Here is a 24,286-nt window from a genome sequence, read left to right as displayed (position 1 = left end):
ATCTTTTCGAATTAATATTTTCATTTTCTTCGGATAAATACTCAGAAGTAGAATTGCTGGATCATATGGTAGTTCTATTTTTAATTTTTTGATAAACCTCCATACTGTTTACCGTAGTGGCTGAACCAACTTGCATTCCACCAACAGTGCATGAAGGTTCCCTTTTCTCCATATCCTTGATAGCACTTGTGAACTTTGTCTTTTTAATGATAGCCATTCTGGCAGGTGTAAGGTGACATCTTACTGTGGTTTTGATCTCTTCATCTGGCTCTTGATTTGTAGCCTTTAATGTCCTTTGGAATAAGCTGATAATCCAGTGAGTAAATGGGTTTTTCTGAGTCTCATAAGCCATTTTAGTAATTAATCAAACCCAAGAAGGGGAAGATGGGAACTTCAGATTTATAGCCAGTCAGTCAGAAGTACATGTAACAACCTGGACTTTGATTGGCATCCTGAGTTGGAGGGGGTTGGTGGAACCTCCGGTTTGTAGCTGGTTGGTCAGAAGCACAGGTACAACCTGGCCCTATAACTGGTGTATGAAGTAGAGAGTGATCTTGTGGGACTGAGCCCTTTACCTGTGGAATCCGATTTTATCTCTGGGTAGTGTCAGAATTCAATTGATTTCTTGGACACCTTGTTGATGTCTGGGAATTGCTTGCTGGTGTTGGAAAGCCTTCACACAGGCACACAACCACATTGGAACTTTTAGTGGACATCCTTGTCCCTCCTGATGATAGAGGAAAAACTTTCAGCTTTTCATTGTTAAATATTATATTAGCTGTGTACTTGTCATATGTAGCCGTTATTACGTTGAGGTATGTTCCGTCTATACCCAATTAATTGACAGCCTTAACATAAATCGATGTTGAATTTTGTTAAATGCTTTCTCTGCATCTATCGCAATGATCATATGATTTTTATCCTTCTTTTGTGTGTGTGTGTGTGTTCACTTACTTTAATAACACTACATTTACCATGTCATCACCATGGAATGTAAGTTCAGGTTAGACAAGAGAATTTCACAAGTACAACAAAGCATTCTGTAGTATACCAAAGTTTGTATAATGTCTGACCAAACCAGCTTGCTCATAAATCACTTCCACTATAGGCAATTTATTTAGTTTAACATTTATGATTCTTTCAGAGAAAATAAACAGACTGCACACATTTAAAAAGTATGTTTCATTTACCTTTGCATTAGCACTTAAAATACACACTTCTATTTCAAAATGCCATTTAAAAATTATTCTAATATAACAGCAGCAAACTATAATTCTGCAATTACAAAAGAGCTAAACAGGGGTCTACAGTTAAGTTATTCTCCTGTTTACAGCTATGATTCTGAAACAGATACTACTTCAAAGCAGCTGTTACCAGCTCTTTAGGTTTGGTTTAAAAACACACACATAGTTGCCGGGAGGTTTATAATGTTGTATTCCGTGCACTGTTCTGAAAGCGTTCTTCAAGAGCCAGCCAGCCCTGAAAAACAGTACTCAGTCCACAAGGTAGTCAGAAAGAGTTAAATTAAGTGGGGTAGATAGGACTCCTCCATTACATCAAAAGCATATGACATTCAGCAGCAACTGGGAGCACGTTGTCCTCTTTACAACTAATTTTATCAGAAGAGTTTAAGAAGGCGGACATTGTACGACTATCAAGTGCATTTAAAAGTGACATGTTTTTGTGTTCATCTGACTCCCCTGAATGACCTAGCTAGTGAACTAGTCACCAGGCAAATCAAGCCTGCAAGCAAGGGAGCCAGTATTCAAATTACCATGTTATTGTCCGACCCACAGAATTTATTTTCAACATAAACATATAACCTCAGTATGAGATGTCTAACTAAAGCAAGCACCACCAAGACCAAGACAGCATCTCCTCTTCTAAGGTTTAGGTTCTGCCCCGAATTCTTGATACATGGAATAGCCCATACCAAGAGCCGTCGCTCCCACAACAAAGCTTGGGCTGCCACGCGCACGTGGATCAGGTGAACAGACATTTAGTATTGCTCCTGCTCTTCAATCTATATAATCCATATGCAGCGATTGCTGCAAAACCTGCCATTCCAATGGGGACAAACGGTGCCTCTCTAGCTTTTCGGATAAGTTTAGATCCCTGATCTTCATCATATGAAGAAAGAGAAACATCTGTGTCACTTGACATAGTGATTGAAGAATCTTCCTTCCTAGGGCCAGAGAGGGTTGCCAAAGGTGGAAGGGAATAGCGGCCCGGGGAGAAGATGAAGCCGATTGCAGGAAGGTGGTTTGGTTTTACGCCCTCCTCTCAGCCCTTCAACTTTCCTTCCCTCTCTTCTTGTGACCTTGTCAGGACCCCATGGGCGGAGCGCCCACGCTCTCAATCCCTCCTCACCCACCCCGCTCTACGAGTTCCCCGAAGTCGGCCCCAGAGCCGTCCCTCCGCAGCTCCATCCGCGAGGCTTCGCTCCTCAAGCCTTTGCTGCATCCCCTGATAGGCTCCACGCGCCCTCACCAGCCTCGCCTGCCCCGCGAGGTGGGCCCTGAGCCCTGCCAACCAGACTTCGCCCCCTTCAGCCCAAGCATCGCCCCCACTCCCAGTCCTGCGACCCCCAACCCTCCCAAGGTGCTCTCAGCCCGGCCCAGCGCGGCCCCTTCATTTTGTTAATGTGGTGTTATCACAATGATTTGTGAATGTTGAAACATCTCTGCATCCCTGGAATAAATCCTACTTGATCATGGTGTATGATCCTTTGAATGTATTGTTGAATTCAGTTTGCTAATCTTTTATTGAAAAACTTTGCATCTATATTCACCAGCAATATTGGTCTGCAATTTTCTTTTCTCATGGTGTCATTATCTGAACTTAGTGCTGGTCTCATAAAATGAGTTGGGAAGAGTTTCCTCCTGTGAAATTGTGATTTATAAAAAATGCATATGTATTTTGACACTAAGATGACCAAAATATATTTCTCATCCATATTTAGTCTTCCTCCAAGTTTCCTGGTTCACAGTTCCAAAAACCCTGGGAATTTACCAAGTGCTGAGGGTGATCAATGTGTATATTGTCATGTTAACGGGGTGACTTTGGGAAAGCACCTAAAGATGGGGCTGGTCGCCAGTGGAGTCAACCGTGTGATTAGAGGATCAGAACAGTCTCACCTTCTAGCCTCCAGGTAAGATGGCATTTGGCTAAGGTTATTAAGAAGTAGAAGAGCTGTGGAGTCTAACTTATTTTACATCTATCGAGTTTGCAGGAGTGGAAGGGGAAAAAAGCAAGGTTGTTTTACCATTGCCCTAATAGTTCAGAACTCCAGATACAAATAAAATTCATTAAGAATTTCTCTAGTCTGTAAGCAACCATTTGTGCTTTAAAAATCCCAACAAAGTGGTTATAGAGGGAACATTCATCAACATAATAAGGGCAAACATTTCTTAAAAGAAGAGCATGCACACTTCTCATTGTTATTTCGCCTCGTTGCTTGGTATTCCTGCTTTGTAATTACAAAATTTTTATTCCTTGTAACAATCGGACTTTTCTTATCCCTGTGGACAAAACTGTATTACAACCGATGAGTGCGGCTGCCAAAACATGAGCACAGAGGTGGGCACTTGGCTGCTCCGTGTTGTGTAGGAAGTGTTCTGATTACGGGATTTATGATGTACACTAAAGTGGAAATGCCTATGAACTTAGTTTTCAGTCTCCAATCCTAAGTTTTCTTTTTAATCGTGAGAACTCTTTTAAAAAACGATTGCAAAGAAAAATCTAAAATATCAAGATTCATTATTTTGTCAACTGTGTGTAAAGTATCTTGTGAGTTTTACAGATATTTTGACTGTCTCGTGTGTCCTGAGTACCAATGTCTTTATAGAAAAATTCAGTTCTCTGTGAAGACTAGGAAGTGTATTGTATATTGAACTAGTTCTTTGTGTTGTTTTGATATTTAAAATAAAGTTCTTTGGTCCTGATAAAGCATATCTAGGTTTTATTGAACACATTTTCACAGCATGACAATGCAGTGCTCTGCCTGCCTCCTGAAAAATTGAATAAAAAGACCATGAACAACACACCATTGTAAAGCAATTATACTCCAATAAAGATGTTAAAAAAAAAAAAGACCATGAACACACAGAAAACCAGTGTCTTGGGGCACAGTTATTAAATTTTCTTTATTTTTCATAAGCTAGATATCATTTTGAAATATTTTATATGTTAAATGTATAAATCATTATTTAACGGTTTTTAAGTGGCTAATTAATATAAGTTTAAATATTAATAGTGGACTGTTATGCTTGAAGTAGTCATGTGCTGTTTTTCCCCAAGGAGCCTGAAGTGTAGAAAATCCCATGAATGGGCTGTTGCCTGCGACAGTGAGAGGGGACACTCTCGCCACCACCCCTCATTCCCAGAACTGTACACTCTGGCCACGGGAGGGACCACTGCTGGTCTAAGGCACGAGCTGAGTGACAGGACACACCCGACCTGGCCAGCTGTCATCTGCATCTGGCACATAACTGAGTTTCCACAGGCAGCTGGTAGAAGACTAGTGAATTCCAAGCCTTCCCACTGGAGGCAGTGTTGTGTGGGACACCTAATTCTCTATTGCTGTGTAACACATTAGACCAAATGTAGTGGCTTGAAACAACAGACATGATCTCACGGGTCCTGTGGGTCAGGAATCGACTGTCTGAGCGAGGTGGCTCAGGCTCAGGGCCAGAGGTTGAAGTCAAACTTCATGGGAGCTGCAGTCTCTAGAGGCCATCCTGGAGCAGGCTTCACCTCCAAGCCCACTTCTGGCCATAGTTCCTCCCAACACAGCCTCTCTCTACAGGGCTGCCTGGTGATAGATACACAGCTGGCTGCCCCCAGCTGAAAAAATGAAAAAGAACACAGGCAGGATTTAAGTTGCAGTCTTTTATAACCTAATCTAGGAAGTGATAGCACATCACATCTGCCACTGTGAGCCCCTAAGTCCACACCACTCAAGGGACACAAATTAAGATTCCCCTCTTGAAGGGAGAAGTGACCAAGAATCTTTAGACACACTTTGAAAACCTCCACAGATTCATTGGTTCTAGAGAAAGCATTCTGTACGTCTGTGCATGGATAGTGGGGGCAGGTACAGCAATCTATACTCAGAAAATGCACCTACTCCAGAGAGGAAAATACCACCTCTTCTGTGGTAGAAAGGGTTTAATGTAACCGACATGCCACAGGTAACTGGTTGGTCCCTGGGGAGCGGAGTCACATTGGGGGTTCTACTTGGCCTCTGTTCACAGGTCAGGCTCTCAGTGGTGGCACATCCGATCAGCCTTGGAAAGAGGGAGACTGTTTAAGCTCTTTCATAGCCCCCATATCTGCGGCCATGGCCAGCGAATAAATGGGTTCACCAAGGAAGAATGGGGTCTCTGAGGAAAGAGGTTCTGACACCTAAGCAGGACAGGTTGTCTTGTTTGCCTGATTTTTGAGCTCTTCCTTTGCCTTGGATATTCTCCGATGGCATTTACTAGGGACACAAATTTCTTAATTTCCTGTCCCTATTTTTCTTTTAAATTAATTAATTTATTTTTGGCTGCGTTGGTTCTTTGTTGTGGTGTGCGGGCTCCTTACTGCGGTGGCTTTTCTTGTTGCGTAGCACGGGCTCTAGGCGTGCAGGCTTCAGTAGTTGTGGCACATGGGCTCAGTAGCTGTGGCTCACGGGCTCCAGAGCACAGGCTCAGCAGTTGTGGCGCACGGACTTAGTTGCTCTGCAGCATGTGGGATCTTCCCCGACTAGGGCTCAAACCCATGTCCCCTGCATTGGCAGGCGGATTCCTAACCATTGTGCCACCAGGGAAGTCCCCCTGTCCCTATCTTGAGATGTCCTTTTACAAACCTCTCCTCCCCAGACTTAACTTGTCACCAAGTTTTCATTTTGCTTTTTCCAAACCCTTGACCCGCTGCCCAACCTGTTGACTGTGCCCTTGAGTCAGCAGAGAGCAGAGACGTGTCTTCTCCCCTTTGAAGTGGACTAGATGTACCATCCAAAATTCTGCTCCCTGAGTGTTCTCATCTACCCTGAGTGGAGGCTATAGCGCAGCTCTGCTCACATCTGGCCTACCATACACATCCGTCCATAAACCAGGCTTTGTCTTCCTTTATGAAATGGTCAAGGAGATCCCCGATTTCCCCAAGTACAGACTGAGAGAGACAGTGTAGGAGGAGGAGATATTACAGGACCCGAGTCGTCTGTGCAGCTTGTGAACTTGGGGCCTGCTCAGCCCTGGGCTGGTGTTCACCACTTTGACTTGATAATGGAATGATGCTTGTCACATCCAGTTGTTTGGTTCCTTGGATTAGATCCCAGGTCAGCAAACTTCTTTGTAAAGGGCCAGATACTAACTAGTACAGGCTTTGCAGGCAATATGATTTCTCCTGGAACTATTCGACTCCACCTTTGTAGTGTGAAAGCGGCCGTAGATAACATGTAAAGGAATGGGTGTCTCTGTGTTCCAGTAAAGCTTCAGCGGGGTAAGTCTCAGACCCTCCCAGCTCCTGACACCTGTTTCTTGCTCATCAGATTTAATTAGCAAATGTCATCAATATAATGAACCGGTGGAGGGACTGCCTCTGCTGGTGAGGGAGGTTTGTGGGAATAGGGAGAATTACAAGCTCTCAGCCTTTAAAATTTTGCCCAAATACCATACTCCTTCCCAGGGTCCCCCTCCCTCCCCTTAGCTAGGAGGGCTGGTAGGGTCGAGCAGTTCATCAGTGCTGCCACATTTACCAGCAGCCTCGGGATTAGTCCTCGGCCATGTGTTCCCTGAGACCACAGGAAGTGAGGGGCTTCTTCAGGACTTCCGTCCACACATTCTTGTTCTCAAGATATGTTCTTAGTGGTACCCTTGGATGTTCACAGAGTTTCATTTTCTTTTTCCCTATGTATGCTCTCCAGGGTGGTCAGGTGAAACCAGGTGACACTCTAAGCTTTATAATCATTTATAAAGTGTTGGCATAGCCACTGTGTGCCCCGGCCACCTGATCTTTGAATAAATTGCCCTTCGTATGCACTTCATCTCATGCTGCTGCCACAGATAGATGATTTGAGGACTCAGGATGCTACCGCACCCCGTGGATTATCATGATGTTTCTCGCTAGCAGGAGTTTATCCCTGTGCTCCTCAGATAGGAGCAACTCAATTCAGAATTCGATCTTAAGAGGCAATTTCCTAAGGCCACTATTGCATCAGCCAGGGACACTAAGGAAATAGTTGGCCCTCTCCAATTTCGTGGAATTCAAAGAAGTTTAATAAAGGGACCATTTGCAAAGATGTGACAGGGATGCAGGGAAACAAGCAATAGTGCCATATCCTGGGACTAGTAACACCATGGTATCCCCACACCCAGATCCCCAGAGACCCATGAGTAGAGGGCACCTCTCCAGCTACTTGTGATTTTAATGTTGAGATGGAGCCAGCCCAAGGGGGGCGGGAGTGCGGGAAGTACCCTTACCTCCCTTTTTGAGTAAAACAGAAGCTACAGAGTAAAAAACCTGTGGATGTAGCAAATACAGAACACAGGCCAGCATCCCACAGCAGAGAGCAGGCTGGAAAAGGGTGCAGGGTGGAAGTGGAGGGCAAATAAAAAAATAATCCATACACTTCATTCTGGATTTTCTAAAATTGTGCGTCAACAGCTTTGCTTTATGAAGAGAAACTGTGAGGGGAGAGAATAGATAAACAAGATGTGTTACTATCATGTTAAAAAGGGTTGAAACAAACATTTCAGTGACTTAAGCTTAAGGTCTTATATGTGTAATGTTAATTTGAGTATGAAATAATAAATATATATTTATAAATATAAATATATATTATATATTATAAAAATATAAATATAAATTTATAAATATAAATTAATTAATATAAATTAAGTGTATATGAAGGTTATTGTCGTTCACATTAACATTTTGCTAAAAAATTATGGAGTAGTGGTCTCATTGTGCATCAATCCTAAATTAGGATTTTAAGAAACCTCCATGAACACTTTTGATTCAGTATCGTTAAAATAACCGGGTTCAACATCAGGTCAAAATGGGTGTCAGTGAATATAATTTCAGATCCCACGTTCCTCATTTTGGTTTTCCACCCAGGGAGATTTCTTTTGATATATTTCATGCACGTGTACACACATCCACAATTTATTTTTTAAAGTCTCCTCCTGATATATTTCATGCACGCGTACACACATCCACACGTTATTCTTTAAAGTCTCCTCCTGTCTTTAGAGGCAGTAGGTGCAGGGGTGAGAGCAAGACCAGCCGAGCTGCCTGTGTCCGTCTCTTGGCTTTGCCACTTCCTGGCTGGCTGGACGCCGGTCTCGCTCATCTGTGAAGCACGAATCATGGCACCTCCCTCACAGGGTTGAAGTGAAGGTTGAGATAAATATGTGCAGGGCTTAAAACAGTCCCTGGCAAAGAGTAACATGTAAGCGATAACCATTATTATCAGATGTCTACAATTAAAATGAAAACCGGAAGTTATTTGTCAAGGGCAATGCCAGTCAAGACCATCGCTTATGAATTTCTGGGAATCTCAGGTTTTGTTTGTTTACCTAGTTTTGCTCCCAGTATCACTGAGGCCCTCCTGGGGTCAGGCACTGACATCAGCACGTTCACACTAACTGTTGTAAGGGCGGATCTTAACAAATGGCACCACGAAACAGAGGAAAGCTTCAAGTGAGCTTTATTAGGGAGCGCTCCCGGGCGAGGTTCACTGGTCCGAGAGAAAGGGGCCAGAGAAGTCGCACCCGGGCGAGGGTTGGGCAAGACTTTATAGGGGAAGAAGGGAAAGGGGTGTGGTGAATCTGGGAGGGCGCAGGGTATTCCTTATTTGGTGGTCTTTTCGGGTATCCTGGGGGACCGTTAGTCCCGCCCCTCGAAAGGCGGGAAGGCTGGGCTGGTTTCAAAGTCCCCAGGGCAGCTTCTGGAACTGGGTGGTCCGGAATGTCTCCAGGGCAGTTTCTGGAACTGGGTGGCCCGGAATGTCGCCAGGGCAGTTTCTGGAACTGGGTGGTCCGGAGAATTTCGTTCTGATGCAACCTGTGAATCTGATTGTGTTCCCCTGCCTCGGGCCAGTTGGCCTTACAACTATACATTTAATTTTCCTCATTTTCTTCCATTTGGGCCCAGGAAGCCTATGCGGGGAGCTCAGGGTTGTAACCCTGGGCGGGTATACTGGGGGAGGGAAATGACTGTCCCAGCAAGGTAATGACTGCTGCATTTACGGTGTAAGTGCTGTGACCCTCTTTCTTTCAAGCAACCTGTTCACAAAACGGAAAGGCGAATTCTGAGTCTGAGCCCCGGGCCTCGGGGCCCACCAAAACCCCGACTCCACTGCCGCCTCCGCGCGCAGAGCGACGCGCCACCGCCGACACGTTTAAATAAGGCGCCCTCTTCTCATTGGCCGGGGCTGCTGCCGGGAAAGGTGATTGGCCCCGCGGGGAGGTGGGCGGGTCCGGGCGCCCCCATTGGTGGCGGCGGGAAGTTTAAACAGAGCAAAGAACCTGCGCTGTTTGCTCCTGTTTCCAGTTTGCGAGTCTGTGTGTCCGGCTTATTTACCGGGTCCCGGCGATCGCACGAGAAAGGGGGCGAATTCGCTCCAATTCCCCCAGCTTCCCGAGAGGACACGTTGGGCGTTTCTGCACGGGCGGCTCGGAGCAGCCTGTTGGGCCCAGAGGCCGCCATGGCGACCAGGCATCGGGGGCGCGACTGCTGTGAGCGGAGCCCCCGGAACCGAGGCCGCGGGCGGGGCCGCGGGGCCCCTGGGCCGAGGAGGAGGCGGCCTCCCCGCCGGTCCTGTCCCTTAGCCACTTCTGCAGGTCGCCCTTCCTCTGCTTCGGGGACGTGCGGCTGGGAGCCTCGCGGACGCTGCCCCTGGGCAACCCCAACGAGGAGGCGACCGCCGTGAGGCTGTCCCGTGGCCCGGCCGCCGAGTGCGGCTTCACCGTCTGGCCGAACGCCTTCGTGCTGCAGGTAGGAGGGGAGTGGGCCCGCCGCGCTCCGGGAGGGGCCTCGGAACGAGCAGCAGCGGACCTGAGGCCTGGAGATAAAGCCAAGTCCTTCCCTCTAACTCTGGGTGAGCCCTGGTCCCCGGGGCAGAGGAGCCGGGTCGGCGGGGACTCGGCGGTGACAGCGCGTCCACGCGCCTGCGCGGAGCATCCTTAGGAGCACTTTCCTAGCTTTCTGTTACAGAGAAGTGTTTTTCATAGGCTTCGGCCCTCGAGAAGACTTGCGGTTCTAGAGTAATGGATGGCACTTTTAAAATTAATATTCTTTCATCTGTCTCTCTATCCATACATCTATCCATCCATCCATCTGTCTGTATTTAAAACTGCCAGGAGTACTTTGGTTAGAGCAGGGTTTTTTAATTGCTTTCCATCAGTCATCTTAAATATCCACTTTAGTTTCCATAGGGAAACTGATCCCGCAGAGTGAGCGTAACTCTAATACTTATCATAGAGAAAGAGTGAGCTCCTTTTTAGCTGAATGTCTATAGCAACAAAGCCAAAAACACCTCTTCAGGGTTGTTTTCAAGAAGTATGAACACTTAAGTGTTTTACTCTTTTGTTTCCTTTGCTGTAGTGTAGTTTTTTGTTTTTGTTTTTCTAAAGAGATGGGGAAATAAAGATATATGTATCAACAGAATAATTTTCATTGCAGTGCTTTTGTGATAATAGTAATCTGTAATAATGCAATAGTTAAATAAATAATACATCCATTAATTGTATCTATCAAAATTATTTTAAAGAGTCCTTTATGCTGCAGTGTACTTTTTATTTTTTAATTTTTGGCTGCATTGGGGTCTTCGTTGCTGCGTGCGGGCTTCCTCTAGTTGCGGCGAGCGGGGCCTACTCTTCGTTGTGGTGCACGGGCTTCTCATTGCAGTGGCTTCTATTGTGGCAGAGCACGGGCTCTAGGCCTGCGGGCTTCAGTAGTTGTGGCACTTGGGCTCAGTAGTTGTGGCTCGCAGGCTCTAGAGCGCAGGCTCAGTAGTTGTGGCGCACGGGCTTAGTTGCTCCGCGGCATGTGGGATCTTCCTGGACCAGGGCTTGAACCGGTGTGCCATGCACTGGCAGGCGGATTCTTAACCACTGCGCCACCAGGGAAGCCCTGCAGTGTAATTTTAATGGCGATTCAAATTTTGTGACTTTTGTTTCAGAACTTCCTGGGTAGCTTTTCTGCATTGCATTGACCAGAGCAATGCTCCCATTCCTGTCACCAAAATCCAAAGAATTTACATCCTTATTTTGACTGCTCTGGTCTTTCCATTGATTAGAACCTCTGAAAGTGTGAAAAGAAAAAAAAAAAAAAAAAAGCTGAGGGAGTCTCACTCCTTGTCTAAATAACAGCTGCCTAAGGCAGTGAGAAGAGGCTCTAATCTGAGGTCCATGGGCTTGTATCTAAGCAGTGGTTCAGCTACAATTAAGAACCTGCCCTTCCCCTTTAGTTTATAAATGTTTGCTTTACATGGAAAGGTATATATTTTTTCTATCTACATAATACTTTTTTACTTATTCTTTTTTGTTATGTGGAACTAAAGGTTTGCTGTGTTATTTTTTTTTGGTTTTGTTCTTTTGTTTTAGAATTTACTCTTTTATAGTGTAAAAGCTCACTGTTCTTTTTAAAAACCAATTGTTTATGATGTGTTATGGTTTCTGCTTTAAAACAAAACTTGTCTTTTATTAGCTGTTGCTTTCCCTCAGCTTCAGGTCTGATTCCACTTAACCCACCAAGCCACTAAGATAATACCTACAAACATAATGTTTACCTTTTACAAATTCTTTTAAACTCTGTTGCCTTATTTAATCCTTACATCAAACTCATGGAGTCCTTATCCACATTTGTAGATAAGGCAACACTGTCAAAGGGTTTGTGTCCAGTGGATCAGGGTAGGCAGCTCAGTTCACTCTTCTGAGTCTTCCGTGTCTATTTTCTCATCCATCGGTTGGAAGTAATGCCAACTGCAGCTGTGCATGGTGCTCAAATGAGAGAAAGCTTCAAGCAAAAGTCTGGACTCTGTGTCCTGAAAAAATGTTCTCTTCCTGATTTTTAATGAGGAAATATGCTCAGAGGGTGGAAATATTTATGCATGGTTTTATTCATAGCAATTGACAGCTGGGATTCCCATCCAGGTCTTATAATTTTAAATCCCATGCGCTTTCCCTTATATTGATTTATAGACATGAGACATGGTTCCTTCCTAAAGACATGTTAGGAGGTTGAGGGAAAAATTCTAAGAACAAGAAGAAGCTACATCAAACAGCTGTCAAGGAGGTTGTTTTGAGGAGACCGGTGGTTCTCAAATTTAAGAATGCATCAGAATCATCTGGAAGGCTGGTTAAAGTACTTTTGGGTCCCCACCTTCAGAGTTTCTCATTCCATATGTGTAGAATAGGACTAGAACTTGCATTTCTAAGAAGTTCCCAGGTGATGCCTCTGCTACTGGTCCAGGGACCACATTTTGAAAAGCACTGTAGTAGAAAATAAATATTAGAACATCCCTTAACTAAAACACACTGCACACCTTCAGTGAATTAGCATGTCACGGTATGACTAAGCAGCATTTCTCTGAGATGCCTCAACCACTTGCATCAGATTTGTCTGGATTGCTTGTTAAATGAGGGAGATTTGTACCCACCACTCCACACTTACTAATGTGAATTTCTGGGGGTAAATACAGAAAACTCGATGTACGCAGATGGCATCTAACGAACCACTAGGTAAAGTGTTATACTTGCCAAATAGTGACAGAAATTCACAATTAGTATAAAAATAGGTCTACAGTACAATGTATCTAGGCCTAATAAGGAGTGAGGACCAGAAGACTGTCATTTGGGATATTTTTGTAGAGCAGATTTACTGGGGCCAATCCAAGGAAAACTTTTTTAAATGATCTTTTGGGTTTCTTTTAATCTCCTAGTCATTCTTTTTAAAACTTCAATAATACTGGTGTGTTAGAATCTGCATAGGACTGCTGTAATGTAGGGGGTTTGTCATTTGGGTCTAGGTCTTCATAATGACGTTCAGTTAAAATCACCAGCCATCCTACTGAATGGGATTAAGCTACGTGGTGTTTCCATCCTGACTGCACGTTACCTCAGTGGCGAGCTTTAAAAAACCCACCGGTACCAGGACCCCGCTACAGCATCACTCCTGGGGAGGACATAGAGGAGGGTCGGGGCGTTTTTACTTTTTACAAACCCCTCAAATGATCTCTGTAACCAGGGTTATGAACAACTCAACTGGATGGTTTAACAGACTCACTGGTGCCAGTTCTGGAAATAGGAGCTTTTGCTCTGCAAACGGGTAGAGGCCAACATGAGGCTGCTTGCACTTCTTCAAGAAAATAAGCCACCCGTCTATTGTGCAATGAGTTTGATTCTAATTTGATGTGACTGGGAGACTTGGATGAACTGACTGGCAGGGCAGCCCCAAACCTGACTTCCCTCCTCCTTCACAGCCAGGCTTCTCAGACAGTCATGGTCATTGCACTTATGGCCACAAGGGGGCGGGCCAGATCCATTTAATAACAAGGCAGCTTCAGTTGTCACTGGCTGCAACTACCATTTTCTGATTTGTCACTAATAAAAAGTTTGTAAACAAAGACCACAGAATCTTAGGACTAGATGGAATTATGAGAGATCATCTTGTTTATTGATTGACAACTTTTTTAAATCTTTTCCCAAAGGAGGGAGATGCAGCCCACTTTTTTTTATTGTAATTCTGACTTTCTGCTGTCTTTCAGAATCTAGATAAAATAGTAAGATTCTTATCTCAGACACATGGCAATGCTTCTGTTCAAAAAATTAACAGTGATGCATATCCAAGAATGCCATTACTGAAGGTAATAGAGGCATATTTAAAAGAAAGTAGTATAACAGATCTGTTCCCTCATTTGTTTAGGTTACCTAAGAAATTTTTTTAAAGGGTGGAGTTGGGGGGCGGGGGAGACCAAATAAAGATTTACAAAAGGGAAAAAGTAAAATGCTTTATGTTTTATTTCTGTTTTTACACCTCTGAGGGTATTTGTCTCCATAAAAGCTGAAGTTTTATAGCTAGACTATCACTGCAGTCTGAAAAGCAGGTATCAGTCATAAATCCCTTTGTGTCTCTCAGAACTGACTCGCTCTCCGTGCCTTAGTCTATAGATTGTTACAAATGATGGAAGGGCTTCCTCATGGGAATTTGGATGGAAGCGGAGAAGGCAGAGAAAAGAAAGATGGAGTGAACACTTTGAGCATCTTTTTTGCTCATGTGCTCTCCTCCTGGGTTAGCCCATTAACCTTTCAATTAAGGATAAAAAGACTAGCACTTCATTTTGTTATGCCTTAAGAAAGCCCTTAAGAAAGGCCTTTCTTTCTTATGCCTTAAGAAAGAAAATAGACAAACTAAAAATCAAAAGCTTTTGCAGCCACAAAACATACACCTAAGTAATGTTTATAATTCAAATCTACTAAATAAATTACACATATACAACCATCCCCAACATTTTGAAAGATATAATTTTAATGAGAAAGTCATAACTGAAACTTCCTTTGACCCCATAGATAATGTTAATGGCCAAAGTGAAGAGAATAGTAAACTTATTCTTACCCCCAAACTGTTTTTCAACTTTGAACATCACACAAAGCCAAGGAAATTTTCTAAGTCCAGATTTTTTTGTGAATAATAGCTGTGTAGCTAATAATGAACCAGAATTAGTGGAATGTCTTTCACCAGATATGTTTGTAAAGATTATTCAAAGCCTATGCATTTGGAATCAAAACGTGTGCATGAGATTTTCTGCACAATTTTAAGTCCAGATTCTTTCATAAATGATAATTACAGACTAAATTAGGATCTAGAATCAGAGTCAATTAGTCCAATTCTATCCCCAAGTCAATGTGTAAAAGATAACATGGCATATATATCTCAGCATATATGTGAATTATCACCATCATCAAATGAAAATTCTCACAACCTCCTCAAGATGAGAGAAGAAATGAAGTTTTACCTTGATTCCTGAATGTCAGGGTTCAAAATCTCCAAAAGCTATTTTTGAAAAATCCAAGCTTTAGAAATGAAGTCAAATTATTACACTTTTAAGAAAACATAACCAGCCTAAATTTTCTGCAGTTCAGGATATTTCTAATCACAGCCATAATAAACAACTTAAGTGATGACTGCATGAGGTAACCTAAATTACAAGACTCTGATAGCACCTGGCACAAAGTATTCAACTATTAGCTGTCACTGTTATTTTTAATAGTATTGAATTCTTTTCTACCTCTTTTTTGTCTTGTTTTTCTTATCTGTGTTCTTGGCTCCGGGCACTTTGCAGTTCAGTGGAAGGCCCCATTCCTGGTGTGTCACATCCACTGCAGGGTCAGCGCAGGGTCAGCTCAGGGTCACACCTGCCAGGAGGCTGTCCTGCCATTTAGGTGACTTAGATCTCCCTCCCCTTGTCCCATGACTCCTCATGTGTACTTCTCCTTATGTAGTGTATTGTGATTCTTTCTACACTTCTGTGCTAGACCGAGAACTTCCTAAGGGAAGAAAATGTTTTATAAAAATTCAAATTGCATTTCAGAATTTAATTTTAACAAATCAAATTCTTTAAGGGCTTAGCTTTCTAATTTATAAAGGGGGTGGAAGCAGAGAAACCAGTTAGGAGGCTCTCCCATTAGTCTGGGTTAGAGGTGATCATGTTGGAACCTGGACAATAGAGGTTGTGAGGAGTGGTTCGACTTGGGATACAGTTTGCAGGTGTAAGTGTCCCGAGAGCTCCTACCAAGGATGAAGTGTCTCTCAGAGCTTACAAGTTAAATAGATTACGTTGTGCTGCGTGTCATTTATTTACTTCTGAAAAAATGGTTAAAGCTATGAAAAATCTTGAAATTGACATTGAAGTTAAGCGGTTAATTCTTGGAAGAAAGATGTGGGTAAGAACATTACAGAAATCTTGAAATTAATTCTTTAAACTTTAAATTCTTCAAATATACTCTAGAAATGTTGTATTTCACAGTTTGGCTTTGCTGTCTAAAAATCTCACAAACTTAAATGTGATCATGTATGTTAAAGAGTGGAAGTATACTTTATTTAAATTATTTCATGTATGCGACTTTCCTTTTTTGCCACTGAATTCTCTCCATGAAATTTTATTTACTGTCTCTATTTGATTAGTTGTCTGAGCTTACTTGCTTTTCACTTGCATTTCAGGAGAACGACAGAAAGTCCTGAACTGGCTGTTGTCATATAATCCTTTGTGGCTACAAATCAGCCTAAAGGTAAGTACACCATTTGATTTTTGAAAAAAAAGATAATTTTTTTAGTATATACTTTTAATAGATTCTTTAATAAAATATGGTTTCACTTATAAAGACATTTGGTTAGCTTAACTGACCTCTCAGTATGAAATTTAAAGTCCTTTAATAAATGCTCATTAGGTTAATAGACCCTGTCATTATATATTATTGCCATTTTGTTATATAGCAATTTTCCTGTTAGTTTCTTAAATATATAAGATGTGGTACTAGATGTAACAACAAGTATAATAAACTCCTTTCTGAGCATTTACAAATGACAGTACTAGGATGTTTTAAATACATTTTCTAGTTTAAATTTTTATAAAACCCAGTGAGGTATGTATTATTATTGCTACTTCACTGACGAAACAGAAGCTCAGATGTTAAGTGACTTGCTGAATGACAATGACTGGTCAGGACTGGAATCTACAGCAATCTGATGCCATTGGAACCATTTTGATGGAACACTGCTCATAAAAAGTTCATCGGAATTTGAGTTTTTCACATGGTGCATGGTTCAATAATATTTAGAATGTTAAAACGAACTGAATTAGAAAACCACTCGGGGGACTTCCCTGGTGGTTCAGTGGTAAAGAGTCCTCCCTGCAATGCAGGGGACGTGGATTCCATCCCTGGTCAGGCCACTAAGATCCCACATGCCACAAGGCAACTAAGCGCGCGTGCCACAACTACTGAGCTCACGCGCCTCAACAAGAGAGCCTGCGTGCTGCAAACTACAGAGCCCACACGCCCTGGAAGCTGCGCACCACAACTAGAGAAGAGAAAATCCGCATGCCACAACTAGAGAGAAGCCCGCGCACCGCAACGAAGAGATCCCGCGTGCCGCAACTAAGACCCAAAGCAGCCAAAAATAAATAAGTAATACATGAATAAAAATATATTTCAAAAAAGAAAACCGGGGGCTTCCCTGGTGGCACAGTGGTTGGGAGTCTGCCTGCCGATGCAGGGGACACGGGTTCGTGCGCCGGTCCGGGAGGATCCCACATGCCGCAAAGCGCCTGAGCCTGCGCGTCTGGAGCCTGTGCTCCACAGTGGGAGAGGCCACAACAGTGAGAGACCCGCCTACAGCAAAAAAAAAAAAAAAAGAAAGAAAAAGAAAACCACTAGGAGTTGACTGTTTTAAAAAATTAATCTTTTATTAAAATCCTCAATGTTTTCATTTCCTTTAGTCTTTAACTGGTGCATTCTTCTATTTTCTTTAGTTTTTTTTACCATTGTCATGTTGGAAAATCTGATGGTCCTCAGAGAGATGCATGCCCTCAGGATTCTGCAGCAGGATGGGCACAAAACCCAGGGTGTACCTGTGGTAGCCAAGTCTGTATATCAAAGAATACTGCTTGTTGGTTTTTCCTTTAAATAGTTGCTATGCTTAACTTGTATGGTTTGTTTGTGGGTGTATTCTCCATTACTGAACTTCAGCTGTGACTTTACATTTTGTTCAGGCAGTTAAATTTTATTTAAAAATGATTAATTGATTTTAGCTTATTAACAAAAAGATTTAATTGATTTTGATGAACTAGATTAACTCATGATGTTTAATTTTCTTCCTTCCCTCTCCCTCCCTCCTCCCTCCCTCCCTCTCCCTCTTTCCCTACTTCCTTTCTACAACTCATCAGTTCTCTACTTAGTGCAAATCCAACAGTGTTGACGGTGACCTATTTCTTGGCCTGGGTTATATAGCAGTTAGCTTTATAATTACTCATAATTATACAATGTGTAATAGTTGTAAGTTGGTTTTGTGCCTGCATGTCTCACAGTATAAGGTAAAAATAGTCTACTTGCATGAACTTTATTAGTGGGAACCATCACTACATACGGTTTTTATTTAAGGACTTGGCATATTATAATATGAATTACGTTGTAAAACTATTAACATATGAATGAGTAGGTTCTTTTTTTCTCCCCTTTTGACACTGCCGGGGTTTTCTGAGGTAAAACTCCCAACAGTATAAATGTACCCTTTATTTAGGTGCGCAATTCAATGAGTCTTGACAAACGTGTACGGTTGTGAAACCACTACCACTGAGATAAAATATTTCTGTCACAACAAAGTTCCCTTGTGCCCCCTTGCAGCCAGTTCTCTCCCATTAACCCCTAGGCTCTGGAACCTGCTGATGTGAGTTCAGTACCTTTAGTTCTGCCTTTTCTGCTTTGTCCCATAAATGGAATCATACAGAGGTAGCTCCTTGTGACGGGACTCTTTTACTTAGCGTAATGCTCTTGAGGTTCATCCATGTCGATGCATGGCTTAGATTGCATCTCTTTCTTCACAGACTGCTGTTCCACGGTAGGGGTATATATACCCGCTCTGTTTGACCACCCCCTAATTCACAGATGTTTGGAATTTTCACTGGAAAGAACAGGAAGATGGAAGTGCATATAGTGGTAGGGATTCATGTGAGGAAGGTGGATGTGATGCCGTTTCCTCAGTGAAGAAGGAGATCATAAACATTAGCTCAGAAGCAGATGGGGGACGGTGTGGAGGGGACATTTGGAAAGAAGAAAACAGTCATCTTGGGGAAAGAGAAAGGAAGCAATTTCTAGGTAATTTCAATCATTGGCATAAAATCAGCCAGCCTGGTTGTGCAGGTTTTCTTTAGCAACGTCCAGCTGTGCAGGAATGGAGAAGGCAGATACCTGGATTCAACTTGGAATCCACATAGAGCTTTCCAGTTGCATTCAATAGGGAAGAGCAACAATGGCGTTAACGGCATTTGCAATGGAGATTATACTGAGGGACCCAAGCTAGACGGGAGGGAAAGGAGACCAGCATTGTGCTGGGTGACAGGCACGTGCTGAGGTCCCCTGAAGTGGACACCACAGTGGGAGGAAGCTGTGAGCCGTGGAAGTATTAAGTCAAAGGGCGTGGATGAACCCCAAGGGGTGGTTCGGGCTGGAAGGCTCAGGCTGAGCAGTCGGTGGCCGGGCACTTTCTGAGGGTGACAGCGGCTGTCTTGTGATTGTGTGACGGGGGGTGTGCTGAGTGGACCCAAAGGAAAGGGGGCAGAAACGGAGAGGTGAGGGGTGGGCTCTTTAGCTACAAGGCTGCTGAAGTTCTGAGATGGGGCAGGAGTTGAGGGAAGACCAGGAACCAGGTTTACAGACAAAACGCTGGGGTTTGGTAGCTGAATCGCCTGAGCTTCGAAGGAGCCAGGATCATCCTTCAGGGAAGATGGAGAGAAATAGTCTAAAGTCGTAAACGGCCATAACATGAAGCCTCCCACCTGCGTGAGGGCCTGTGAGGGAGGTGATGCGTCCAGGAGGGACCACGTTTCAGTTAAGACAAAGCGATGGATGTGAGTCTTCTAAGAGAGGAACTGGATTAATGCAAGGTTTTTATTCTTCTCACAGACTTAAACTGGATTGGGTGTTGAGATAACTTGGATGAAATCGTGAATCCTCTGAAAGCTATTCAAATGGTGATGGACACACTTGGCATTCCTTATTAGCAAAGGCAAATATCTCAGTATGTACAGGAAAAGAAATAGGAAAGCTGATCACATGTATGGAAAGTGCTTTTTGCTTTCCTTGTACAATTTTTAAAATCTGACTTTGTGTTAAAGTTAAAAAGGTATATGTAACAAACTTTTTCTATTCTTCGTTTCTTTTATCTAAAATTTAAAATTCTTTTTAAAATTCATTTAAAAATCTTTGCTGATTAAGAAAATACTGTCTTTTGGATTGCTTGTTGCTAGTAGCTAGGCTTCCTAACAGGCTTCCTTTTAATTTTTATATTGTTCACTCAGTCCAGAAAGAGTGATAATCTACTATAGTTCTACTTTCACCAAAAAGGGAGAATTCCGGGCTTCCCTGGTGGCGCAGTGGTTGAGAGTCCGACTGCCGATGCAGGGGACACGGGTTCGTGCCCCGTCTGGGAAGATCCCACATGCCGCAGAGCGGCTGGGCCCGTGAGCCATGGCCGCTGAGCCTGCGCGTCCGAAGCCTGTGCTCCGCAACTGGAGCGGTCACAACAGTGAAAGGCCCGCGTACCGCAAAAAAAAAAAAAAAAGAAAAGAAAAAAGGAGAATTCCGATGGAAATATTTTGCTTATAGCTTCTTTATCAGAGGTAAATATAATGCAGATAAATATTTACTTACAATTTTCATTTGAGGTCATGTGTATTTGTTGGTATGTGTAAAAAATTCCAACCTATATAAAGGAAGAAGGAAATAGTCCAAAAACCTGCTTATTTCTAGGAATACTTAAGGGGGGTCTACATAAAGCAGTGCTTCTGCATCTTGCATAAATTATGGACCCTTTTTTTCTCCAATTATACAGAAGCCTATTTCAGAAACCACTCTTAGAGAGTCTTAGAGAGTAGAGTTTTATTCTATGAATAATATTCCATTATTACTGCAGATAACTTTTGTATTTGGAATAGTGATGGTTTATTTTGAATTATCTAAATGAGACCAAAATGAAACTTGATCTAAACTTTGCCCTTGCTTTGCCAAAGCATCATTAATTTTCATACCTGCTGAACGTTGTTGGAGTATTAGAAACAGGCTCTTCCTGCCGTCAGTAATTGTGATGGATCTTTATTGAGGTACATTTGAAGAACAGTCCGGTGACATTTATATTCACCTTAACAACATTATTAAAGACATAGGTTACTCAGTGTCTTCCTTCTACTGTTACTCTCTCTCTGAGGTTGTCTGGGTTCCATGGCCGCTTTCCTACAAGATCTTTCAATTCCTTATGTTTCTATCTGCTCTAAAATAAGTGCTGACCTACTGGACAGGTAGCAGTCATCTGCTTCCCTCACACCCAGGCAGTTTTCGAGTGAAAATCCATCCTGATTTGTAGCCTCGCTGTCAGTGTGCAGGTGTTTGCTCTTCAGCAACTTCTGTGCTCCACGTTTAGAGATGCTGTTTACGTCAGCGGTTTGAAGTATCCCATTGTATGCCTTGCTCAAGGCTCAGAATGTACACTTAAAAATTCTGCATTTCTTTGTAAATTTCATGGCAAAAGAATCTTTAAAATTACTGGGTTAAGGATATATTTGCTTTAGTTTTTAGAGGAGCACACACAAATACCTACCACTTACTTTGAAATGCGTCAAAAAAGGACAGATGGATAGATGAATAAGTACATGATTTTAAAAAGTATAATAAAATGTGAACGGTAGAATCCAGGGAGAGGTTATGTTTGAAAATTTTCAAAATAAAAAATAATCTTTGAAAATAAACAGAGGCCATCTTATATTCCTTAACTGGAAGTCACCCAAATGTCCATGAAGAGTAGAATGGGTGGGTAATTCGCGCCATATTAGCAGAGTGGAAAAGTACAGGGAAGGAGTTATCTTCTACAGCCCAAGACCGGAACGAATCTCACAAGCAAAATATTAAACAAAAGAAACCAGATATTTAAAAAAAAAAAAAAAAAGAAAACTCTAGGATTTCATTTATGTAGAATAAAACCAGGCAAAATTGGCCTATGCTGTCAGAAGCCAAGATTGTATTTATACTGGGAGTAGACCTTGCCAATGACCCAGAGCGGGGACTCTGGGAACTAGTGTATCCTCTTGTTCTGGGTGCTGGTTCACAGATGTGTTCAGTTAGTGAGAATCCATTGATCTGTGCACTAATTGTACATGCACTTTTCTCTTAATATGTTGCATTTTAATAAAAAGTTCCTGAACTGAAATAATAATAGTTCCCACCTCACAGTATTATTTTGTAGTTTAAACTAAAACCCATTAGAATGTAAACTCCATGAGGACAGTCATTGGAATCTATTTTTTCACTGCTATAAACCCAAGACTAGAGCATGTCCTGGTATAGACCAGATAGTCAAAGCATTTTTCATGAATGATAATTCAGCACAGTGCTTATCTAATCACCTGCCACAGCATACAACCTCTCTCAACATTAGACTTTACAATCAATAACATTATTCTATCACTGCTCGAGACAATTAAGGCCACTTTTCCCTTTAGCAGTGCAGTCTAAACAACACTGTTTTCACATCAGGGATCCATTAATTCATGTACCTAAGTTCATCCCTTCATTTGATCTACAGTGGTGAAGAAATCAATGGCCACCAATGAACTTTACTCCATGGACTTACATTGGGAAATTAACATTGAAAATTTACCCTGTTTTTTATGCAGCCTGAGTTAATTATTTTGCTGCTGTTATCGTTGCCCTCATCGGTGGTCATGTTCTTATTGGACTGTGGCGTGAAAAGTACTGTCAATTAATGTAGTTGTGTATTTTTAGTATTATTCTAAACTGTTTTAAATCAAATATAAGGCTTGTTACAAAGGGACTTAGATGTTGTAAATAATTAACTTTTTTCAGGAGACGTATTGTGTACTTAATGAGGAGTCCCTAGTACTTTAGAATGGTTAAACCCTTTATTAAGCACACCATAGAAGATGAGGTCGAAAGGCTTGGCTCTGATTATCATATTAATCATCTCAGGAGAACTCAATGCAGAAGGTAAAGTTAACTTTAAATATTCTTTATTCTTTAATAATTATAAAGGGAAATTCTAACATTATTTCTCTTGAGCTTTTAATATAGTCTTTCATTTTTATGTACCAATTTTATAAAAAAGATACTTATAAATATAATTTGTTATAATATTTAGACAGACTTTTTCCTTTGAGAAAAACTACTAAACTATTCTTAGAGTAACATAGCTTAGAAAACCAAAACAAGACAAAAAAAAAAACCTTTTACATCTTTAGTTTTGGGGGTATAGGTAGACCAGGATCTAAAGACTTCAAAGTGTTTTCAGGCTAACAGGCTAACGGTACCACTATTTGAAGCTGTAAGTTAACCTTAATTCTAATTTCAGACCAGAATTCATTCCTAACACTGCACAGCTTGTACAATTTTAATTCTTTGCTCTTAAAGAGAGAACTTTCATGTGGGAAATTTTAAAAAGAACCATAAGCCATCAGCAAGATCTTTGACTGTTGACACCTTGATTTTTATCCTAATTTTTATTCTTTGGTTGAAGACAGTAAGTAATGATTAGTAGGAGGACCATATGATTTTTTATGTAAATGAGGACATGCCTCAGGGTGAAAGCAGGTTTTATTAATACTCAAATGGGACAACAGGGGTAAATCAGTACTGTCCAGACAAGCAATACCTGTGGACTCCCTAACTGTTAGAAATCTTTCTACCCAGACTGCCTCATGTGTGAGGTGAATGTGAGTGTGCAAGTGTGGGTTATTTAGGAAGAGTTAACAATGTTCTTGGGCTGTAGGGATAAGAAGCCAGGCAAGTCATTAAGTATCAGCAAGAGTAGTAGACAAAGTAGGAAACCACAGCCATAAACCTCTTTTAAAACACCTTAAGAAATTTCTTGAAATAAAATATCTGACAGATTATATATAATTGCCTTAGTTGAATAGTTTACTACAAATTTTCTGCCCGAAGAGGCTCTGCAATTAAAATTATGAAAGTGAAATTAACAGAATTCATTTTACACATTTAATTCTACAATAAGATAATTTTTGCGTGAAGTTTCCTTTTATTTTTCTGTCTAAATAGGGAAAAAACAGCTGATATAATTGTCTATTATCTATACCATGAAAACACTGCAATATTCTAGCTAATTTTCTAATTACTGTGTAATTATAATCTTCTTTCACACAAACAAAGAAATGTCAGCTGCCTGAAGACAGGGACTATGACCTCATATTCCCATGCTTCCCCCACCCCCATCTGGAATCTTGGGGGCAAGATCAAGTTAACTATGCTCCTCATTTCATGTGACCATCACTGGCCTATGAGAAGTGTCACTTTTGTTTTATTTATACATTTTCCCTCTTCATTCCTGACCCTGAATTCCATTTCCCTTTCAACCAAACTGTTGAAAACCCAACTGTTGAAAACCCAACTGTTGGGACGCACTATAATGTTTGATATATCCTTAAATATGCAAATATCTTTGTAAACTATGTCTGGTTTTGTGTGTTTTACATTCATGTAAATGGAAGCTTGCCATAGAT

The 24,286-nt window shown here is 41.9% G+C and overlaps 1 protein-coding gene, 1 long non-coding RNA gene and 1 pseudogene across 2 annotated transcripts in view; 2 read left to right on the top strand and 1 right to left on the bottom strand.

Annotated features, from left to right (window-relative positions):
- Positions 1-1,549: 1,549 nt before the first annotated feature.
- Positions 1,550-2,604, bottom strand: LOC149750414 (HIG1 domain family member 1A, mitochondrial pseudogene; annotated as a pseudogene).
- A 6,838-nt stretch (positions 2,605-9,442) lies between these two features.
- LOC111177384 (uncharacterized) lies at positions 9,443-20,304 on the top strand. The gene is made up of 3 exons (XR_016391931.1): positions 9,443-9,984; positions 16,210-16,277; positions 17,933-20,304. It is a non-coding gene; the product is annotated as an uncharacterized LOC111177384 (long non-coding RNA).
- Positions 20,305-20,310: 6 nt separating this feature from the next.
- The window catches only part of LOC111177444 (coagulation factor XIII B chain), a 41,568-nt gene continuing 37,592 nt past the window's right edge, over positions 20,311-24,286 (top strand). The window contains exon 1 of the mRNA XM_022579196.2: positions 20,311-22,760. Coding sequence (XP_022434904.2) covers positions 22,697-22,760 — 64 coding nt within the window. The 5' untranslated portion in view covers positions 20,311-22,696. The remainder of the gene's footprint in view (positions 22,761-24,286) is intronic.

The sequence above is a fragment of the Delphinapterus leucas genome, chromosome 1 (assembly GCF_059928025.1).
Source record: "Delphinapterus leucas isolate spDelLeu-1000000601 "Yukka" chromosome 1, BTC_Dleu_Yukka2, whole genome shotgun sequence".
Classification (NCBI taxonomy): domain Eukaryota; kingdom Metazoa; phylum Chordata; class Mammalia; order Artiodactyla; family Monodontidae; genus Delphinapterus; species Delphinapterus leucas.
This window is presented reverse-complemented; position numbering and strand designations above follow the sequence as displayed.